Consider the following 20,748-nt stretch of genomic DNA (forward strand, 5'->3'; position numbering starts at 1 on the left):
CAATGGGCCCAAAGGACTTTTTTCCCATAGACTTAGATTGGCAAAGAGATGTCTGTAAATCAGTGACACTACACTTTTTTTGCACCATAGCCCCTGCAAAATGACTTGTTTCATTATCAGGGTTTGATCCATTGGGTTTGATAACATTTTTAAAGTCTAGAAGAGCAGTAAGATTAAATCATTTCATTTCCATTCAAGTTAGCAGAGGGCTAAATTGGAAGTTAGCCCCTCAGATGGAGGAAGTCTCTAATGCGCTTTCTCTTTTGGCCCAATGATGTGGAAGATCCGAGTAATTTTATACCCAGCAAGTTGAACTTTTTTGGCTTCATGTACCACTGAGGAACTTTCACAAGATTGAATGGAGCCCCACGTCCTACCCTGTATCCAGTTCTCTTAATAAATCCATGCTGGCCCCACTGTTGCAGTCAGGCAATGAAATGAATGTAAATACATCCTATAATGAACAATAAACATAGACGCAAACACAGCAGAAGGGACCTGCATTTATTGGAGCTGTACCCACTGATCAGTTAACACAACCCTCCCCTCTTCAGCTGCAGTCTGTGATTTTAGGCCTTGCATCACTGGTGGAGGCTGCACAGCCATCGTGGAATAGATTCGGAATGAATGAACAGCATTCATAAACCGAGCGGCTGTGTACGCCCCATGAGGACGATAGAGAATTATTGATGGCAGTCATGGCAGACCAATGGTGTTACTAGGCCTGTCATAATTACAAATTTTGCTGGGCGATTAATTGCGTCAGAAATTATTGCGATAAGCGATAATATTACGTAATATTATGCTTTCAAGACCATTTTTATTATTGTTGTAATTTTGCGGTTTTTAGACCATTTTTTAAACTTATATAATGAAAATAAAGGCATAATGATGCAAGTACACCCTTTTAAAGAGAAATAAACATTTAGAATGCAAAAAAAGAAAATTTTAAATATCAAAAATACCAAAATAAATAAATAAATAAAGACCTTGTAAATACAAAAAAAAAAAAAAAATAGACCCTCAGTCCCTGTTAACAAAAAATGCACTGTAATAGAAAAAAATGACTTAGACTTTGTTTCTCTTAAGGGGACGGGGGGCACAAAGATGTCTGTGTGTGTATGTGTGTGTGTGTGTGTGTGTGTGGACCATAGCCCCGCCTCCCCCACAAAGACAGAGAGTTCATTACACTAATGAACCAACTCACCTGGCTGCCAGACGATGCACGGCAGTGAACGTTCAGTCTCTTTGGTGGAGAGAGACGAGGAAAACAAACACGCATGAATATGGCAATTGATCACGGCCAGAAAAGTTATCGTCTCCCTTTAATTTTACCGTGCAATTAACAGACTTATCGTATATCGCGACAGGCCTAGGTATTACTTCATCATTCACTCACGCACTCACTCACTAACTCACTCACTCACCCACTCACTCACTTAAATGCAGGCTTTTGTGTTTATAGGGCTGCCCTGGCGTACTGTGATCAGGAATGGATATTAGTGTGGTGAACGGACATTTTCACCGAGCTTCTCCTCAGAATTTTACAAAAAATGTCTTGACCTTAGTTCAGTCACTCTTTTTCTCTCCCAGCAGCAGTCCTGGGGCCTCGTTTATATAACTCTGTGGAGAATCCATACTAAATGTTTGCATACGTTCAAATCAGTGGCGGCTGCTGGTCTTTAAAGCAGGGGAAGCTCACTTTAAGTTTACATCATAAAATTTGTCATATTGTAGCGAGGCAGTAACTTATAAAAGGAACATTTAATTGAAGCCGTTTTTCAACCACACTCATGCCATAGAACCACAGCAAAACACACCTCAAAGATTTTCAGATGGGTTTAAACACCCTAACCCTTGTTTACAGTGTGTGTTGTGTGTGTATTGTACAAACAGTGAAAATTAGCTATATGGCTTATGGAAATAAAAAACTCCAGAACGCACACCGCCCACATCATTGTGAGCATTTATTCTTGTGCGGTGGTGTGTCTGTGTCACTCTGCAGTTACACCTCCAAAACACTAGTCGGCAGCGGAGGTTTCTGTGAAGTACACAAATCAGCTTCACTATAACTCGCAGCATTCACAGACAAACACTTGTCTTTATCTGGACACATTTTCCCCACAAATACAACATGCTAATGTTATTAGCACGAACCTATCGTATTTTACATTGTATAAATTAGCCTAGCAACTAGCAATCTTTTCCTCTTCTCATATAAAACCAGGGACAACAGCAACATTTAACAAAGGTAACAGCACACAGTTTGGCTCCATTACAACTCACAAAGTTCACTGACAAAACTGTCACACTAAACTGTTGCTGTCAATCACAAAGGGGTTCAGCCTTTTAGACAATTCCTCCAATCATCATGCATACACCGAGCATCCTCTCCCACCTACCGCTCCATTAGGTCCCAGGGAAGCTGAGCCTCCCTGGAAGTGACGATTTTGTCACATTTATCCGATGACCTTCTCGCTTTGCTGCACGAAAAAAACCTGCTCAGCACTGTCTCATAGGAATGCTTGAAGGCTCCACGTCCACCGTGTTGACACGAGAATGTATGACAGGGAGGTCGCGTTTGAAAACTAGTGATAAATAGCTGACGTTTGAACATCATAGTCAATGCGAAATCCTAGCGCATGTTTAATGCAATGTACCTTCTAACTGTAATGTAAATTCAATAGTGCATATTTGATCATTTCTTCTATGAAATATTAGGGGAAGTTCAGCCTCCCTTGTTTTCTCAGAGCAGTCGCCCCTGGTGTATAGTGATTCCTCTCACATCAAATTTTTACAATCTGGCTGCAATTCATCACCTCACCATCTGTGTCACTAGTTTCCCCCGTCTCCAAAATGTACCCATTGCTCTAAGTTGGCCTAGATTTACGCACATTTCCTGGTCAAGTTTTTCTTTAGAAATCCCAACTTAGGCTTGGAAAGTGGCTTACACACATTTCAAGCCATTTTTTTGTGTGTACACAATGGTTATAAATGAGGCCCCTGGTGTTAAAGAGTAGTGGTCAGTAATCACAAGCTGCCAATGCTCTGACAGGTGTGTGTGTGTCTGTGCTGCTGCTATAATACCTTTATGGTGTATAAAAGAAGTGTCTTCCTCTCCCCTCCATACAGCCACTGTTTGCATATGTGACTCAGGAGAAGTACGGCGAGAACGGCTGGGACATCTACAAACCCGTAGAGGAGTTCAGACGGCAGGTAAGGAGGAATACATGTACAGCCTTACAACTTTACAATTATAGTACTTATCAGTACTGTCATTGCTGCTATTGTACATCATTTTGTAGTGTAGATGTGTTGTGTAAACAAAACTAAAAAATGAATTTGAATAATCTTGCAAAAAGAGCGGACAGTGTTTCAGTGATGATGATCATTGTGTTTTGCAGGGCTTACCTAATAGCAAGTGGCGTATAACGTTCATCAATAAGAATTATGATCTGTGTGACACCTACCCCACTGTGTTGACTGTACCCTTTAAAAGTAAAGAGGAGGACCTCAGAAGAGTGGCTGCCTTCAGGTCAAGAGGACGCATACCGGTGAGCCCCAAAGTCATCTGCACATAAGTTTCATGTTTTTGAAAAAAAAAATCTTAACTCAGGATCCACTTACTGGAATTTATATTAAGTTCTATGGCATGGAAAAATAATATATTCAGGCTTTGGATACACAGACAGTACTTGTTATTAGAATCAATACATGTTGGTTTGGTCTGTTCATGGACATTATTGAAAAAAAAAAAAACATAGAATAACACCAGCATTATCCTTTGAGTGGGATGCATTGGAAAAACTGTGAAAGGCTCAGACTGTTAACAGCAATTTGGGAGAAGATTTCAACAACTAGTCCTTACAAGTAGCTCTGTTCTGAGGGGCAAAGGGGCACTTGAAAACAAGGGGTCAGGATTTAAACAAGAAATGGGATTGGAACTAAGTGTGACCTGTGGTTTCTTTGGTCTGCCCTAGTGCCCATTACCTTGAGGCCGCCTTCTTTGCGCTGTACTTTTAAGCAGTTTATCATGACTTTGTTGCCATCACAAGTCACCTGACAGTGAATCCATGTCCTCCAGTACTGACTGGTCTTTGTGCCTTAGGTTTTGTCATGGATCCACAGAGAGAACCAGGCGGTGATCGTCCGCTGCAGTCAGCCTCTGGTTGGTATGTCTGGTAAAAGAAACAAGGATGACGAGCGCTACCTGGATCTTATCAGGGAGGCAAATGACACTGCCAAGCTCACCATCTACGATGCTCGGCCTAGCGTCAATGCTGTGGCCAACAAGGTTAGAAGAGAAAGGAAGTACCCTCAGGGTTTAGAATCAACTACTGGCCACATCACCATGACATTTTTGAATATGGGTAGTTCTAGTATTGTCTTTATAAGATGATTCCCAAGGAAACACTTTTGTTCATGTCTAGTATCTCAAAAACCACACTTCAATATATTTATGGTGAATGTTAACAGCCCACTAGACCGTCTTTGGTGGCCCCATAGTTTCTCTGATGTTTCCATATGTTAATTGGATTAGTGCACATCTTCTGTTACTGTTAAGGATTTCTTTTTTAATTTTACCTTTTTTATCGGTTACTGTCTTTGCTATCCTCAGGCCACAGGAGGAGGCTATGAGGGTGACGAGTACCAAAACGCAGAGCTCATCTTCCTGGACATTCAGAATATCCACGTCATGAGAGAATCCCTAAAGAAACTCAAGGACATCGTCTACCCAAATGTGGAGGAATCTCATTGGCTGTCCAGTCTAGAGTCGACACACTGGCTAGAACATATTAAGGTAAGACAACAGTGTCTGTGCACACATGAATGTCATCATATTATTTATGCCCTGGGTTTGTCTGTCTGTCTGTCCATCTGACCCATTCTCGTGAACATGGTATTTCAAGAATGCCTTGGGGGGAATTTCTTCAAATTTGGCACAAATGTTCACTTGAATGTAATGATAATCTGATTAGAATATGGTGGTCAAAGGTCAAGGTCACTGTGACCTCACAAAACCAGTTTTTGGCCATAACTCAAGAATTCATACTATAGTTATGACAAAATTCCACACAAATGTCCAATAGGATTTAACCATAAAGTGATGACAGTTCATATCCAAAAAGTCAAAAGTCAACTTTAAATGAATCATGGTACTTCTAAATATCATGGTACACCTTAAAACTGGTATGTCGCTGCAACCCTAATACAACTGTAAGGTGGTAATTCTAGTTATTTGAAGTATTGTGCCTTTGTGGCCTGTCATTGCATGTTTTCTAAAAGTGTTTTTTTGTGAATGCAGCTGGTGTTGTCAGGAGCCATCCAAGTAGCAGACAAGGTTTCCAGTGGGAACTCAGTGGTGGTTCACTGCAGTGACGGCTGGGACCGGACTGCCCAGCTCACCTCTTTGGCCATGCTGATGCTGGACAGTCACTACCGCACTCTCAGAGGCTTCCAGGTCAGTAACTTCACAAACAAGAACAAGCAAGGGGAAACTGCTCATCCACACCAAAAAGCAGCACAGTAAGCTGTACAGTGGTGGAAAAAAGTTTTCGGACACCCCATGCATTTGTGAAATATTGCATTAAGAATCACTCTTAGGTCTTCAAGTGCAATTTCTTTTAGTACAGTCACAGCCAAAATACTAATTAAATCCTAAATTAGCCATTAAAAACTTAAAATTGATTGGTTCCATAAAAATACATAAGAAATTTTGAGTATTGGGTCATTTTGGTACCGGTGATGAAGCTCGTTCTTTTTATTAAAAGACACAATTTTTGTTGCCAAGCTTCATGTCTACATAAAGCCAGCACATTTGAACGTTCTTCAGACACAAAAATGGCTAAAACAAGGAACCTAATGCAGGAAACACGCCTGAAGATAAAGATTCTCAGCCAGGAAGGGTACAGCTGCCGCCAGATAGCCAGGAAGTGCAGATGCAGTCCTTCAGCAGTTGGATACACTCTGCAGAAATACAGACGAACCAACAGCTTGGAAGACAAACCAAGATCTGGGCGTCCAAGGGTTTCTTCAGCAAGAAATGACCGCATCCTGATCCGCATGTGCAGGCAAAACCGCCGAATGACATCACAGGAGCTTTAGCAGCAGTGGTCAAACCAAACCAGTGTCCAGTGTTCCACCCGCACTGTACGTGGCCGACTTTTAGATCATGGCTTAAGGTCCTACAAGGCTATCAAGAAGCCCCTGATCAATGAGAGACAGAGGTTAGTCCAGCGTCGTTGGGCCCAGGCACACAAGAACTGGACAGCCAGGAATTGGAAGAAGATTTTGTGGTCAGATGAGTCCAGTTTCCAGCTTTATGTTCCTCCTACTAATGTGAGGGTACGCAGAAGGCCAGGCGAAGCATTATCTCCAGCATGTACAGTACCTACTGTCAAGCATGGTGGAGGCAGTATCATGGTTTGGGGATGCATGAGTGCTGCTGGTGTTGGTCATCTCACTGTCTGTGATGGCACATTGAACTCTACCAAGTATTGTACCATTCTCAAACCTACATGCTCCCTTCTGCGTGCACTGTTCCGTCGAGGTGAAAACTGGATGTTTCAACAAGATAATGCCCCTTGCCACACATCCAAGGCCAGTAGAACTTGGCTGCAGGAGCACAGTATCCAGGTCTTAGAGTGGCCAGCTCAATCCCCGGACATGAGCCCCACCGAAAATCTGTGGTGGATTATCAAAAGGTCTGTTTCAAAGCATAAACCAAAGAATTTAGAAGAATTAAAAGCAGTAATTCAAGAAGAATGGGACAAGATTACCCCTCAACAGTGTGAAAGGCTCGTGGGGAACATGCCAACCAGGATTAGAGCTCTACTGCGTGCCAGTGGCAGGACTACTAAATATTAATTTGATGATGTGATGGTTTATTTATTTTTTGTTCAGTTTTGAACACATTCTCTGTTATTTGTTGATTTTGATACCGACAATGTTGAGAACTGACATATTGAAACTGCCAAGAATTTAGTTTTGTTAGTTTTTCTTGTAAACTATAAACAAAAAAATATAATTTGTATTTGTTTGTATCTGTCTAATGCAGCCACACCTTTTGAAACACAAAAAAGATTTTTCCACAAATATTTCATGATAATATTTGAGATTGTGTAAAATTTTAAGGGTGTCCGAAAACTTTTTTCTACCACTGTATATGCACTGTTACAGTGGTTTTACTGTACTGTAAAGTAATGGGGTGTCACTTCCTAAAGCTGTAGTATCATGAATGGACAGAAAGTTTTGTGCCGTTTCAGGTGCTGATTGAGAAGGAATGGATCAGCTTTGGGCACAAGTTTGCCTCGGTAAGTAACATTTTTACAGCCTCTGTCTTTAAGATGATCTTCAGCTATGTGTGTTAATGAACCCATATTCAGTCCTGTCAGAGATATTTTAAAGCAGTATTGAGTTTGATATTTACACAAAAAAAAAATGATTCAACTGACTGCTAAAATAGTTAACTCTCCTGTTAATCATTTAATTTGTGTGTGTGTGTGTGTGTGTGTGTAGAGGATAGGTCATGGTGATAAGAACCATGCAGATCAGGACAGATCACCCATCTTTGTTCAGTTCATCGACTGTGTATGGCAGATGACTAAACAGGTATGTTTAATGCACAGAACGTTGCACTCATGTAGTGATGTAAGCTCAAAAGCATTTTTATCATTCGTCATGTGGTGGTTACAAAGAAGCAATTAGACCAAGAAGAAAACATGGGGAGGGTGTTTTGTTTGCTTGACCCAGCAGTTTGGGTTTAATCTAATTAAATCCTGTGTCACAAACAAGCCCTCTGAAAAGATACTGCAGCCCTTATTCAATTTTGTAAGCACAATAACCAGCGCAAATCATTAAGGTCTTAGATGCATGGACTGTGTGGGCATCTTAATCTGCGGTTTTGGTTTATGTGGGTGCAGCAGCTCAAAGTGCAAAAAGGCTCAATACAAATATAGAATTAGTGGTAAAAACAGTGGTGATGTGCAGTTCAACCTGCATCCTATTGGTCCAGCAGTTCGGGCGGTGCTGGTAAGCTTGTTACAAATTATTGCGGGTTTCTGGCGGTCGGGTCATTCAGTGACAAAGCAGCATTCTGAGTAAGTTATTAGTAACTTACAGAAACATTTTAACAATAGTCCACCCTCCACCTTCTCTTTCTGTCTCTGTCTCCCTAAAACACACACAAAAAGCAGCTTTATCATCAGCGCTGCTGCACTCAGGGTTTTTGTAATTCGATTTTTGACCAAGAAAATCTGTCTGAGTCTGACATATTTAAATCTTCTCACTTATCATGTCCAGTGAAAATATTTCCTGCTGAGGATATAACAAAAATAAGATCCTGAGCTTCATTACTGTATGGCAGTGCTATTACAAAAACAGGGAATGTATCTTAAAGACCAGTCCACCAAAGAGAGTCTCCTTATGTGAGATCTGAGGTCAGATTTATAACTGATTAACTCTCCTCTTCTCCTCTCCCCAGTTTCCTACAGCCTTTGAGTTTAACGAGCGCCTCCTGCTGACAATCCTGGATCACCTCTACAGCTGTTGTTTTGGGACTTTCCTTTACAACTGTGAGAGTGCACGAGACCAGCATGTAAGATGGGATGTGAAACCGTGCCTGCTCTGTTTCCCTACAGCATGCATGCAAGCATGCTTTAATTTTACTTTGCCGTGCATGTGAGATTAAAATGTCTCACAGTTCCACCCTCTCTGTTGTGTAGGAGGTGCGGACAAAGACGGTGTCTCTGTGGTCTCTGGTCAACAGTAAGATGGAAATGTATTTAAACCCTTTCTACACCCCGGAGTCCGGAAGGGTCCTTTACCCCGTTGCCAGCATGCGCCACCTAGAGCTGTGGGTAACATACTACATCCGCTGGAACCCACGCATACGACAACAGGTACGTGTTTGTTAAAATATACTCTGACCTGCTCTGGGATTGCTAAGGGCCTGGAAGCCATGGCAGTATTTACTTCTTGACATGGTAGATAACAAGACAAGGCATCACAAATTACTCACTAAGCTGATTCAGTAAATACGTGTCTGTCTTTTGCTACTCAAGTATCACAGACACTGTAAGGAAAGATTTCAAGAGTTAAATCAGAATATTTTAAGAAAAGTTTTAATGTTATGGGAAGTCATCTTAAAAAGAAAAAGTCTTACAGAGATAGTATTATTAGAAAATGTTTCCATTTTGTTTCTTTCAGGTAGTCAACAGTCCAAAGTAGGATGCACCAATAGTGAAATTCTCAGCTGATCCAGATGTTTAAAATAACTGTAGGGAACAACAATAGTAGGCCTCACCGATGACACCAAAAATGTAGGGAATGTACTGGGTGTTAAAAAAAACGGGAATATTATTTGTTGGAAATCTGTAACAATACTATGTGTCACACGGGAACACCAAAATGTTGTGATCTAGGCACCAGTGTTATCTTTTACAAGGCGGCACCATTTGTTGGGACTTGAGCCTTAACGCGGGACTGACCTCGTAATAGATCTCCAATTAAATGTCATGAAAAACACACAAGAACCATTGATGTCCTACCAGTTAAGTTTTCTGCCATTTTGAAATTTTTGAAAAATGCATTTTTGACATTGTCTCTTAAACCGTAGGTCCAATTTGTACCAAATTTTCTAATCACCATATGAGGCTTATCTAAAGTTATCAAAAGCTTGTTAATAACTCATTGTGTTTTTAAGATATTGACCAATAAACTTTAGAAGGGGCATGGTTTAGCTCGTAAAGAGACCTAACTTCATAACCATTAAAGGGAAATTTCGGTTTATTTCAACCTGTCTCCTATCGTCCTAAATTTGTTTCAAGTGACTAGTGACATAAAAATAATAGTTAGCATGTTAGCCGTTAACCTAGATACAGCCGGGGCGCATAGTAACGTCAGACCTGTTAAAACGTAAGTGAACGGGTATACCTTCAAGTGCAAAGTTAGTCCACTAAACAAACTTTTTTTCCACAAAGACTGCCTCATATCGTTAGGATAAATGTCAGAGAACATATAGAAAACGACATGTAAACGTGTTGTCTTACCTTACCGGTGTGCTGCCATGTTTGTTTACCATTTAGCTCTGCTTTCCAAAGCGCGGCTGAAATATATCTCCCGAGCTCTAGATAAAGCCCAGCTGGATACTACTCCAGGTGGAGGTGTTTCGTCCTCGGTCACATCCAGACCTTGAAAACAAGGCTGCAACCGGTCCCATTCCTTGCAACAGAGGCATTCCTCTTCTGTGGGCACTGGGGCACAGCATTCACAGGTACACCACCAATCTCCAGAGCTATGCAGCCTCGCAGCAGCCATTCCTCCTCTCTCGTCCTCTACCTGTTGCGCCTCTCTCTCTCTCCTCCTCCGTTCTTCAATTTCACGAAGCTCTTCATCAGTGTATTCTGGCTCAAATAAATAAGGGCGGCCATCAAACTCTGAAAAATCAAATTCCTCCTCCTCAAAGTCGAAGTCTGACAGAAAGTCAGCCATTATTCTATAAATCTTTCATAAAATAAATGAATGAACTTTTCAGGCTACTGTCCGGTTCTGCCTTCCAGCTGTTGCTGCTTGTTCTCACGAGATTTCAGGCACGGTATGAGATTGCTGCTTGTTCTTGCGATATTTTGGCCGCTCTTTGGAAAGCAGAGCTAAATGTAGCTAAATGTGGTGGGACAGCACAGTTTTGGATGAAAATGAATGAGCATCTGTATGATGGTCATAAAACCTATTCAATCAATCAGTTTTATTTATAAAGCCCAATATCACAAATAGCAATTTGCCTTGGGGCTTTATAGCATACGACATCCGTCTGTCCTTTGGATCCTCACAGCAGATAAGGAAAAATTCCCCCCAAAAAAACCTTTAATGGGGGAAAAAATGTAATGTATTTTATTGTATATACAGTATTTGAATTCAATGCAGCCTCTGTTAGCTGTTAGTTCCAGCCACATTCCGCTAACAGCTATCAGTAGCTAGCTCTCCTCCTGTCAATGTCAGCACAGATTTGTCGCACACCTCATAGCATTATCAAAGAAACAGGAGGGTGCGTCTCCTGACACATTGATAATGTGTCATTCCGTCCCGAAGGCATCCTAAGGAAGATCTCTCTTTCTCCCAGGCATGCTTTCTGTTGTCCCTGGAATGACAGGGCGTCAACATTTGAAATCTAACAACCTTTCTCTTATTTGATTAGATAATAATTGTAAACTACACCGTCACATCAAAGCTGCCACATTTTCTAATGATGACATATAATAAAAAGTCAGACAGGTGAAATTGTAATGTTTTAAAACCAATGACAAATTACCTTTGTTGGTTTTGTTATTGGATGCACCAGGAGGTGTGTATTATTCATTTTGTGTGTGTGTGTGTGTGTGTGTGGTGTGTTGTGTGTGTTGCAGCAGCAGAGTCCAGTGGAGCAGCGCTACAAGGAGCTGTTGGCCCTCAGAGACGAGTACTTGAAGAAGCTGGAGGAGCTGCAGCTGTCTGACTCCTCCCCTTCCTCCCGTCTGGCTAACATCCCCACCCCCAACACCTCCTCCTCCACCTCCTCCACACCACCACAGCAATACACACAGCTACACACTCCCCTCTGAGGGCTGCTTACATACGCACACACATACACAAACACAGATAAACTTGTTGACTTGCACTTATGTCCTCTTCACTCTGATTTCTGTCAGTCTCTCACACACGCAGGGAATTAATTAGTATTGTGCAGTCCTAACTGTTGATAACAGAGAATGCTAATAAGATTTAGATTTGATGGGTAATTCTAACACCATAGTGGTGATGATGGTGATTTATGCAATATGTCACAGTACAGCCTTGTCAGACTTTTCTACACACACACTCATCATACAGGGAAGCCTTAAAGACATTCAGTGGCTTTCAGTCCAAGGGCTTGAGCACACAGGACACACAGCGGATGTGCAGAGACATTCACACAGGCAGCAAAACTCAGCCATGTTATGTGTTTTCTCTGAACGTCATACTCTGATTTGACAGAAACACACCAGGAAATCTGTTTGTGGTTTTTTCTACTCACCATAGAACCACATACATCCGCTATAGGTAGATCCCGTTACTCCCACTCTTTTTGCTAAGCGAGGCTAACCATGTTGTTGACCTATCACATCAAACTGATGTTGATATTCTCATCCATCTAGTTGAGTGTTAAAGTTCATTTTTAACCATGGAAAGAAATTTTAACTCAGGGTCTCAGCTTTCAAATAAAGTTAAAGGGTAAGTTTGGTATTTTTAAACCTGGACCCTATTTTCCCATGTTTTTGTGTCTAAGTGACTAATTGGAAGAACAATTTTTGGAATTGGTCAAGACAGGCTGCAATATAACCATTCAGGGCATGGTTGCACTGTCAGTTTACATCCACTAAAAGTGTTTGTTTTGTCACTGACAGGCTCAGATTATTATTCCGTGTGTCTGACAACATTATGGAAAGGATCCCTACAGAGATAGACCTTTTGTTAAAGAGTAAGATCCCTTTTTGTGAAACTTGAAACAGCCCTGAAATCACTGTTGTCAAAGTCACCAGACTCCATTTAAACAAAAAGTAATTTTATCACCGTAAAATACACTCCATTCAAAGTTGACAGAAACAAAATAAAACTCAAAAAACTTAAATCTTAGTTCCTTTTGTCACTGTTACAACAATCACCAACTCTGGTTTGGTTGAAATAAATCCTTAAAAAATATGCTGGCTCTATACACACTAAAATTACTGTTAATTTAAATGGAGTCTGGTGAGTTTGGCAATTGCGATTTTCGGGGTCATTCTGGTTAAGTGACCATTACTCTTTAACAAAAAGGTTTATCTCTGTAGGAATCCGTTCCATAAATTGTCAGACACAATAATAATCTGAGCCTGACGGTTGCAAAAACAAGCGCTTGTAGTGGATGCAAATTGACAGTTTGGGCGATGGCGATTTCTGGGCTGTTTCTGCTTAAACAAAAAGGATCTTTCTGTCTAAAAAAAAAAAGGTCTATCTCTGTAGGAATTCTTTCCATAAATTGACAGACAGTGGCAAAAACAAGCACTTTCACAGGATGAAACGGTGCACACATGCATCAAGTGGTTACATTGTTGCCTGTTTCCCTGCTGCCTGGCTGCAGCACCCTCACGCAATATTGGACATCACTCGGACACAAAAACGTGGGAAAATAGGATCCAGGTTGAAAAATATCAAACTTATCCTTTATGCAAACTCCACTCACTGATGAAAGACCCTGTGATGCTGTTATTATTTTGCCAAACAACAACAAACATGTTTATGTGTTTATATTTAAAGAGGTAAAGAGAGAAAAGCGTAAGATTGCCCATAGTTTGCCCAATCATGAGAAAAATAGAGGCAAGACATGTCCTTGCAACATATTTCATATTTGGATATCAGAATGCTGCTAGGTGAAACTTTTGTCTTTGTGAGGTGGGCTCCTGCCCGCGTCCTGCTACACAAGCGTGGGTGTCCTGTGTGAACAAAGCGAAATGCTAATCAAGATGTTGTACAATTCTCACATCTCACACTTCTTCCTACTTGCTGCACTGCTACTGCGTGTTGCCCTTTCCCTCGAGGAATTGATAAGAAGTGCTGTAGAGCTTGTGCAGCGAATTGGGAGGCTTTGAGCTTCTACAGTGGATGTCACTGTATGTCTCCAGCTAAGTGTATATATCAGGTGTGTCAGATTTGGATGGAGTGATGTGTAATTTGTTGCTTAACATCTAAGGGTGAAAGCTTGAGTTGTCTCTGTCACGTGTGGTTTGACATTGCTATCAGCTACGCTCACCGAAGCAGTATGTTCCAGCACTTTCTAAGCTATAGCGCTGATAGTAAATGCAGTTCTAGCCTACAGGCAGAGTTAGGTTAGAATGAATCAGTGATTTACTTTGATGAATGCAGCTTTGATATGGTTTGAAATATATTTTAGGTGCTCAAGATAGTTGAGGGAAATGAAGTGGTGCTGGCCTCTGATCCTGGATCACTTCTTGTGCTTCGATGTTGTCACTAAACACAGACCCTGGATGGAGAAACCAGCCCAGGTCCATGATAGCCTTACCATGCCAAGATGTTTGTAACCAGCACACAGAAATACCAATTAGCTCTCGCTCCCCTTTAAATACACTTTTTGTAGACCTGACTGTTTCTAGTTATTCTATCCACCCCCACTGTAAAGTCTCATGTGAACACTCACATGTAATCTCATAAAACATGTGCCTTTTGGACAGGAGTGTTTTTTCATCCCACATTTAAGTTGGATATCATGTGCCTCAGTTTTTACATTAGAAAGGAAACTTTAAGTCAATGAATGAAATATTGTTTGCCAGAATACACCTTTGTGTAGCATATTGACTATTGGTCTCCTCAAACATCAGCATGGGAATTGATGCATAACATGTTATAACTGATCAATATGATAAGGAAAGCTATAAAAAAAGGTGAAGTCATAAAGGTAGAGGAACTACTCTTGATTTTTACAGAGAGTAACTTCTGGCAAATGTAATGTTCATGTTGGAAATTTAATGGAAGATAATTTCTAGCAGAAAAAGAAAAAATGGATGCAATGTTGGAATGACAAAAAATAGAAATATTGATTATTATAGGGTACCAGGTTTAAATTATAACCACCCTTGCCTTGTTCTCACTGTCAGTTTACAAAATTAAAAGTGCTTATTTTATGCCACTTACAGGCTCAGATTGCGTCATTGTTTCTGACAACATTATCCCTACAGAGATAGAGCTTTTTGAACTTTTTTGTTTTACATAGACAGACCCAAATTTGCCATTGCCAGATACTTACTGTCAGTGGCAAAAGCAAGCACTTTCAGTGGATGTAAATTGGCAGTTTGGGCAAAGGCGATTTTTTTTTTTTTTTTTTTTGGCTGTTTCTGGTTAAACCCAGTGAACCTTACTCATTACAAAAATGCCTATCTCTCTAGGGATCTGTTCAGTAAATTGTCAGACACAATAATAACCTGAACCTGACTGTGGCAAAAACAAGCGCTTGTTGTGGATGCAAATTGACTGGTTTGGTGATGGTGATTTCTGGGCTTTTTTTGCTTAAACAAAAAGGATCTTACTCTCTAATAAAAAGGACTATCTCTGTAGGGATCATTTTTATACATTTTCATAGGAATATGGGAAAATAGGTTCAGGTAAAAAAAAAAAAAAAAAAAACGAAGTTACCCTTTGATACCTCATCATTTTGACTTACCTTGAGTATTTTTATTTATAATTTCACTTTTGTCCTGACTCAAATGAGCTTTTATTTAATTCCCCAAAAAGAACACATTGCATCCAACCTGTCCAAAAAGCACATTGTTTAATAGTTGTCTCTTTGGGTTCTGGGGCTGTCATGGAACCGGTGCATACAGAGCAGTGTGCAGAGTCAAACTCAAACTCAGGACATCACATGGACAACAGTGTGTGGGGGGTTTAAAGAGGGATGTTGGAAACAGAATCAAACTGCCTGATATGAGGATTTTGCTGCTAACTCCAAGGGCTCCCGTTTTGGTTAGTTTAAAAACAGCTGACACAAACTTGGACAGCAGAATAATGGCCAGCATGCTGGTAACACGTCTGTCAAAGATATACGTACTGTATCATTCAGTCTGTCAAGATGATGACAGGGCTGTTTATTACAATCACTCTTGAGTTTAAGTTCTCTGCCACCATATTTGTTCTCAGTCTGGTAGTCCTCAGTCTCTGGCACTTTATTCCAACATGGGCCACTTAATAAATAACTGGGGCTTGATTACTGGAATACTGTAAGTTGAGGATTTGAGTGTGATACTGTGTGTTGCCAGGACATAATAATCCCTCAGAGAGAAAATGAATAACTTGTCTAATGCTGATGTGTTGTTTTGGCAATGCCAGCTGTGGGGTCCATCACTGAAAGCAACAATAAAACCAATGGATAGCTATTGAGAGGAGTTCCAGACCCGGTCCTGGTCGCAGTTTAGCTTTAACACTGCAACAATCTTGTGCTCTGGCTCCATACCCAAGCAAAGCCGCTCAGAACTAATACAGGGTAGATACACCTGGAAGTCTACTTGGACCACCACTGTAGATCATGTCCACCTGGCACTATTTTTGTAACATTTCATAAAAACCTCCTTCACAAATGAATGTTATGCTTCAATACCCCAGAAGTTCTGGGGTATTGGCAGTCTGTCTGAATGGGTTATGATACATCAGCTGACCCTTCTCCTGACTTGGGTTGAACACTGGTTGAACATTGGTGTTTGGATGTTTCTTACCAAATCTCTCTTGTTGTAGTCTCCACTTTGTATGATGTACACAGGACATAGAGTAGCCACGTTTCCACCAAACTCTCTCGGTATAGTACCCTTAGAACTCGTACATAACCCATACATTCATGTACCTAAACCCTCTATCTGTTTTGTGTTTCCACAGCAGACAGTACTCTTAAATGTAGCAGGGTTGTTACCAGATGGTGATTGACACATCACAGCTCCATCCAGTCACTCCACTTACTGTATTTTCTCTTTACTAATGATGCAGAGGACGGTCTGCACCTCACTGATTGTGCGCCAGCATTTTCAGAACGAAAAAGAATAGGCTGGAGTGCTTAAAGTCTCTGTCGTAAATAGTGGGTTTGTGCATTGAGTCCTTGTCGAGCAAGGATAACAATTGTCTCTTGACCAGTAAACAGACTACAGTGTTTCTAGCTGCACTTTTTGATATCGGATCAATCTGTGAGGTACCTGAGCAGAGAGGTAACAAAAAAAACATGACGTAATGGAACGGTCCTTTTGGAACCATCCACAACTTATGGGAATGCAAAAATAACCGTTCTAATGTATATCGAACTGAACTGAACTGAACCAGGATGCTTGGTGGAAACGAGGCTAATAGAATTTTACCTCTGGGACCCTTAATGCCCAAAGTGTTTCCTCCCAATTTGCTTTTCTACAGCATCATCAAGTCCTAAATAAGCAGAGAGGAATTTTAGTTAAGGAGGTTCAGAAAAAGCCGGCTCAGACTCCAATTTCCCTCACATTGTTTTGTTCAACTCATAGGGTTTTAGCAAGTCAGAAGCAATGAACAGTGGTGATAGTTTCAATTGTGAATGAGGCGCAATAAGTCATTTTGCTAAGTGTGTCAGGTCATGTCCAGATTTGTGCCTTGATTCTTGTGAGAATCACCTTCACCTCTTAAGGGAAAACACACTCTAGCTATCCTGGGTCATGTTTGAGATTGACTGCTCTGGGTTCTAAAGGAAGAAAGCTCTGTATGATTTTGAAAGATGCCATGCTGTTGTTTATGGATCTGTGCCAGTTTGAAGTGGGAGGAAGTGGGCGGGCAATGCAGGCATTCCTCCAGCAACTACAGATTGCAGAGGACAGGCCAAGGTACCTTTCCCTGTGTTAAAGAAAGCCTTTGTTTATCTCCCCCAAATCCTACACTGTGTGACTCTGCAACAGATCACATAGTAGCAAGAAAAAGTACAACTTTTCTGGTTGAACTTTAAGGGACTCTGTTGGCCCACTGTAGTTAAGATTGTTTCCTCAGTGCATTTATTACAGAGATACAGAAGGTCCAAGGCATATTCAGTTTAGTGCAAATCTTCTGTCTGAACTGAAGATATGTTTTCCAAAACTGCCTTACTGATGAGGATATTTTGAGCTTGCAAGCCAGTTACCAGTCCATCCAAGAGCCATCTTGGCTTTATTAAAAACTCAACTGTGCCCAAACCTGCTTTGAGGACAAAAAAAATAAGGACCCAAAGCTATATTTCAATTGCTACTGGTCCTCAGCTTGCCAGGTAGAGTTGCTACGATGTTGTCAGGATACCAGTCTTAAACTTCGCTTCAATACTAGTATAGAAAAAAATGATACTTATTAGCTCTTTTGATACCATGGCAAAAAGAAAGAAGTCTTTAGCACACAAAATAGGATAATTTTTGTTTTTTTTTAATGAACAACTTGCACAAAATGCTGATACAGAGAAAGTCACTTTAGACATACCAACAAGTTTGTAATAATGCTAATAATTATGACAATTGAAATCTGATTGTAGATCTGTTTTTAAGAGCTTAGTCATACAATCAAATAAATAATTAATGGTTATCATATAGTTTTAAACACTTGGTATGGAAAAAGCATTGATACTTTTGACCACCTTAATTGGGACACTGACTGAGGCTTTTCCCTCTGGCAACTCTGCCTCAGCTTTATGTCGTTATCTCCTCCTGCTGTTCTACCAGGGGTCATTGAGGGAGTACCAGGGAGTTCTTAAAAAATGAGAAATAGTTTATTATCGTTATTTAATTCACAATAAAAGTGAGCCCAAACTGAGTAGGAGTCAGGAGAATGACTATTCTGATTGGTTATCTACTCAACTGTAGTTGACAACTATAGAGTATTTTCAGATGGAGGTCCCTGAAGGAAACTCTTATCAAATGGAGGTCCGTGACTTATGTGTATCAATTTCAAGAAGGTCGAGGACCACTGATCTAAAGAATATAACCAATCAAATTTTAACAAATGGCAGTAATACCGTACAATCCGATTCAACACTGAAATTACCTAAGAGCGCATTTTAGTGAAACTTTATCATTAAATTGTAAAGATATAATTGTTCCACCCTTTAAATGTACATTTCCTAACCATGCTAGGAGGCACAGGGTTCTCTGTTGAATTTCAAAACCTTAACAGTGAGCTTGAAAAAACAGTGGTGTAGTGGGGGGGGTTTACCCACCATGTTTTCTGGCCCTTTACAGTATACCCATCCATCAGCCAAAGACCCATTGGAATACACAGTATATCCATTTCCTCCTTAGTAACCTACCCATTTGCCCAGCAGTACACACATCTCATTAACTACCACTACACCACTGTCAAGGAACATCTGTTGTTTGGGTTATACTTAAGGCGCACTCAACACTGTATGGACCTTTGAAACTGAGGTATCTCGGCAAGAGGTTTTTATGTTTCATTTGCACATCCCAAAAATCATGCCACCAGCACAAACAGGTTCCAATCAACGATCTCGATTTTGGATGAGTACACATGTAATTCTGAGGATTGGCCAGCAGATGTCACCAATGCTTTGCTATTGTTACACTCATTGATTTGTTGTAGTTGAGCCTAATGATGGCAGAAACAGACTGACAAAATTAAGTACTGAAGTTTCAAGAGAGAATGTGACTTTGGTTACCTGCAAGTATGTTAAATCTCAAACATGACCTTTTCTGTCTGGATGGGTCTGGGTGAGCAGATAAGAGAGAGCAACCTGATTCCTGTGTTCACAGGGAGGTGAATTAACATAGGTTCTACCAAATGGATACTTATGACAAGTCCTCTAAGAAAGGTCTGATCTCATTGAGGAGGTTTGTAGGTAACAACACAGATGAGGTGAAAGCAACATAAAGTGTGCATTGGTCGGGTGGTTGTGTTTTTAGGGAAAAACAGATGAAAATCTATTTTTATTATTTTTTACTTTGTACAAGCACCATGATGTAATTACCTCAATCAAAACCTATTTTACTGTCTAAAGTTCTATTGTTGTAAAATACAATTATTTTATGTAGTGTAAAATCTTACAGTTTTATAAAAAGGAAAGTAATGTTGGTTCAGAAATTGTTGGTATAAATTGTGGATTTCTGCTCCATTGGTTAAATTTTGTTTGTTTTATTTTTGAGGGCATTTCTTTGGTTTGTACTTGCTAACCCAGGATGAATAGACAGAAGCTTCTGGATACTGTTCACTCGTCACAAACCTTGACATCTCCCTCTCAGTTCTCTGATGGATCTTTAGCTTTTCAATTCACTATGGCTCTTTGTTGATGAAGCTGAGAAGTACTCTGTCATTGTTCATTTCAAATGTAATCTTTCATTATAGTAGGGGGTTGTAGTTTGAGGGGTTTTGTGTCATAATATAGCCTGCTTTTTAATAAATACACATGAAATGTGTTTCAGGATCTTTTTGTCATCAACAAGGGAAAGTGAAATCAGAATACATTTCAAATGTATTTCTTTTAATCATGTTATATCCTCTCCACGGTTTGTTGGATGGGTCCTGTTATGTAAATATTACTGATTAAATTAATTTAAGGATTTCTGACTCTGGCTCTTTGCATGTCTTGTTTATTCAATTATTTGTTTTGTTTTGTTTTTGTTTGTTTATTTATTTCACCTTGTTTTTCAGGGTGGTCCTTTCTGAGTGCAACCACACATTTTACCATGACTAAAGATGCTGAAAATGCACAATATATTTAGGTGAGAAAGTAACCTTGATTAACAGCGAACTCTTATTTTGAAAGGTAAAGGTGAAATAAGTAGAGTTGTAAACCCTGATCAGCATTCATTATGACTGACTAAGCGTTGACTATGTGACAGCAGTTACGTGAAGTAAGTGTTTTGGGAATCCTCGTAGCGTGCAACAGTCTGACTTTGTTTGTTTCTGTATTTTTATGGGGTGTTGATCTATAGCATACTCCATGCTGTTTCCCAACCCAGTTGTCAGAATAAGTGTTAGTATTGTGCCTTTCTGTAAACCAGGGATATGTCACACTTGTACATTATTATGTAGCAGATAAAACTTTACATTTCAGCACTGTCGTGGTTAACGTGTGTTCAGGGTTAGGCACCAAAACCACTTGGTCATGATAAAGGTTATGGCACAATCCCTGCTGGAAAATCAGTGATGACTCACTTAAAAAAACGCTCACTTTTGTTGTTTGTTTTAAACAGTGGGCTGCGGGGTGGTAGG

The 20,748-nt window shown here is 40.3% G+C and overlaps 1 protein-coding gene across 2 annotated transcripts in view; it reads left to right on the plus strand.

Moving 5' to 3' along the window:
- mtm1 (myotubularin 1) overlaps positions 1-14,892 on the plus strand; it is a 35,075-nt gene extending 20,183 nt beyond the window's left edge. Inside the window, exons 7-16 of one of the 2 annotated variants that reach the window (XM_049568842.1) lie at positions 3,133-3,216; positions 3,405-3,554; positions 4,109-4,294; positions 4,619-4,801; positions 5,306-5,461; positions 7,266-7,313; positions 7,519-7,611; positions 8,483-8,596; positions 8,724-8,900; positions 11,403-14,892. In XM_049568842.1, the coding sequence (XP_049424799.1) occupies positions 3,133-3,216; positions 3,405-3,554; positions 4,109-4,294; positions 4,619-4,801; positions 5,306-5,461; positions 7,266-7,313; positions 7,519-7,611; positions 8,483-8,596; positions 8,724-8,900; positions 11,403-11,597 (1,386 nt within the window). In that variant the 3' untranslated portion in view covers positions 11,598-14,892. The remainder of the gene's footprint in view (positions 1-3,132; positions 3,217-3,404; positions 3,555-4,108; positions 4,295-4,618; positions 4,802-5,305; positions 5,462-7,265; positions 7,314-7,518; positions 7,612-8,482; positions 8,597-8,723; positions 8,901-11,402) is intronic. The other variant, XM_049568843.1, reaches the window with a different exon arrangement.
- The last annotated feature ends 5,856 nt before the right edge of the window (positions 14,893-20,748 follow it).

This window comes from Epinephelus fuscoguttatus, linkage group LG23 (genome assembly GCF_011397635.1).
Source record: "Epinephelus fuscoguttatus linkage group LG23, E.fuscoguttatus.final_Chr_v1".
In the NCBI taxonomy this organism is placed as follows: Eukaryota; Metazoa; Chordata; class Actinopteri; order Perciformes; family Serranidae; genus Epinephelus; species Epinephelus fuscoguttatus.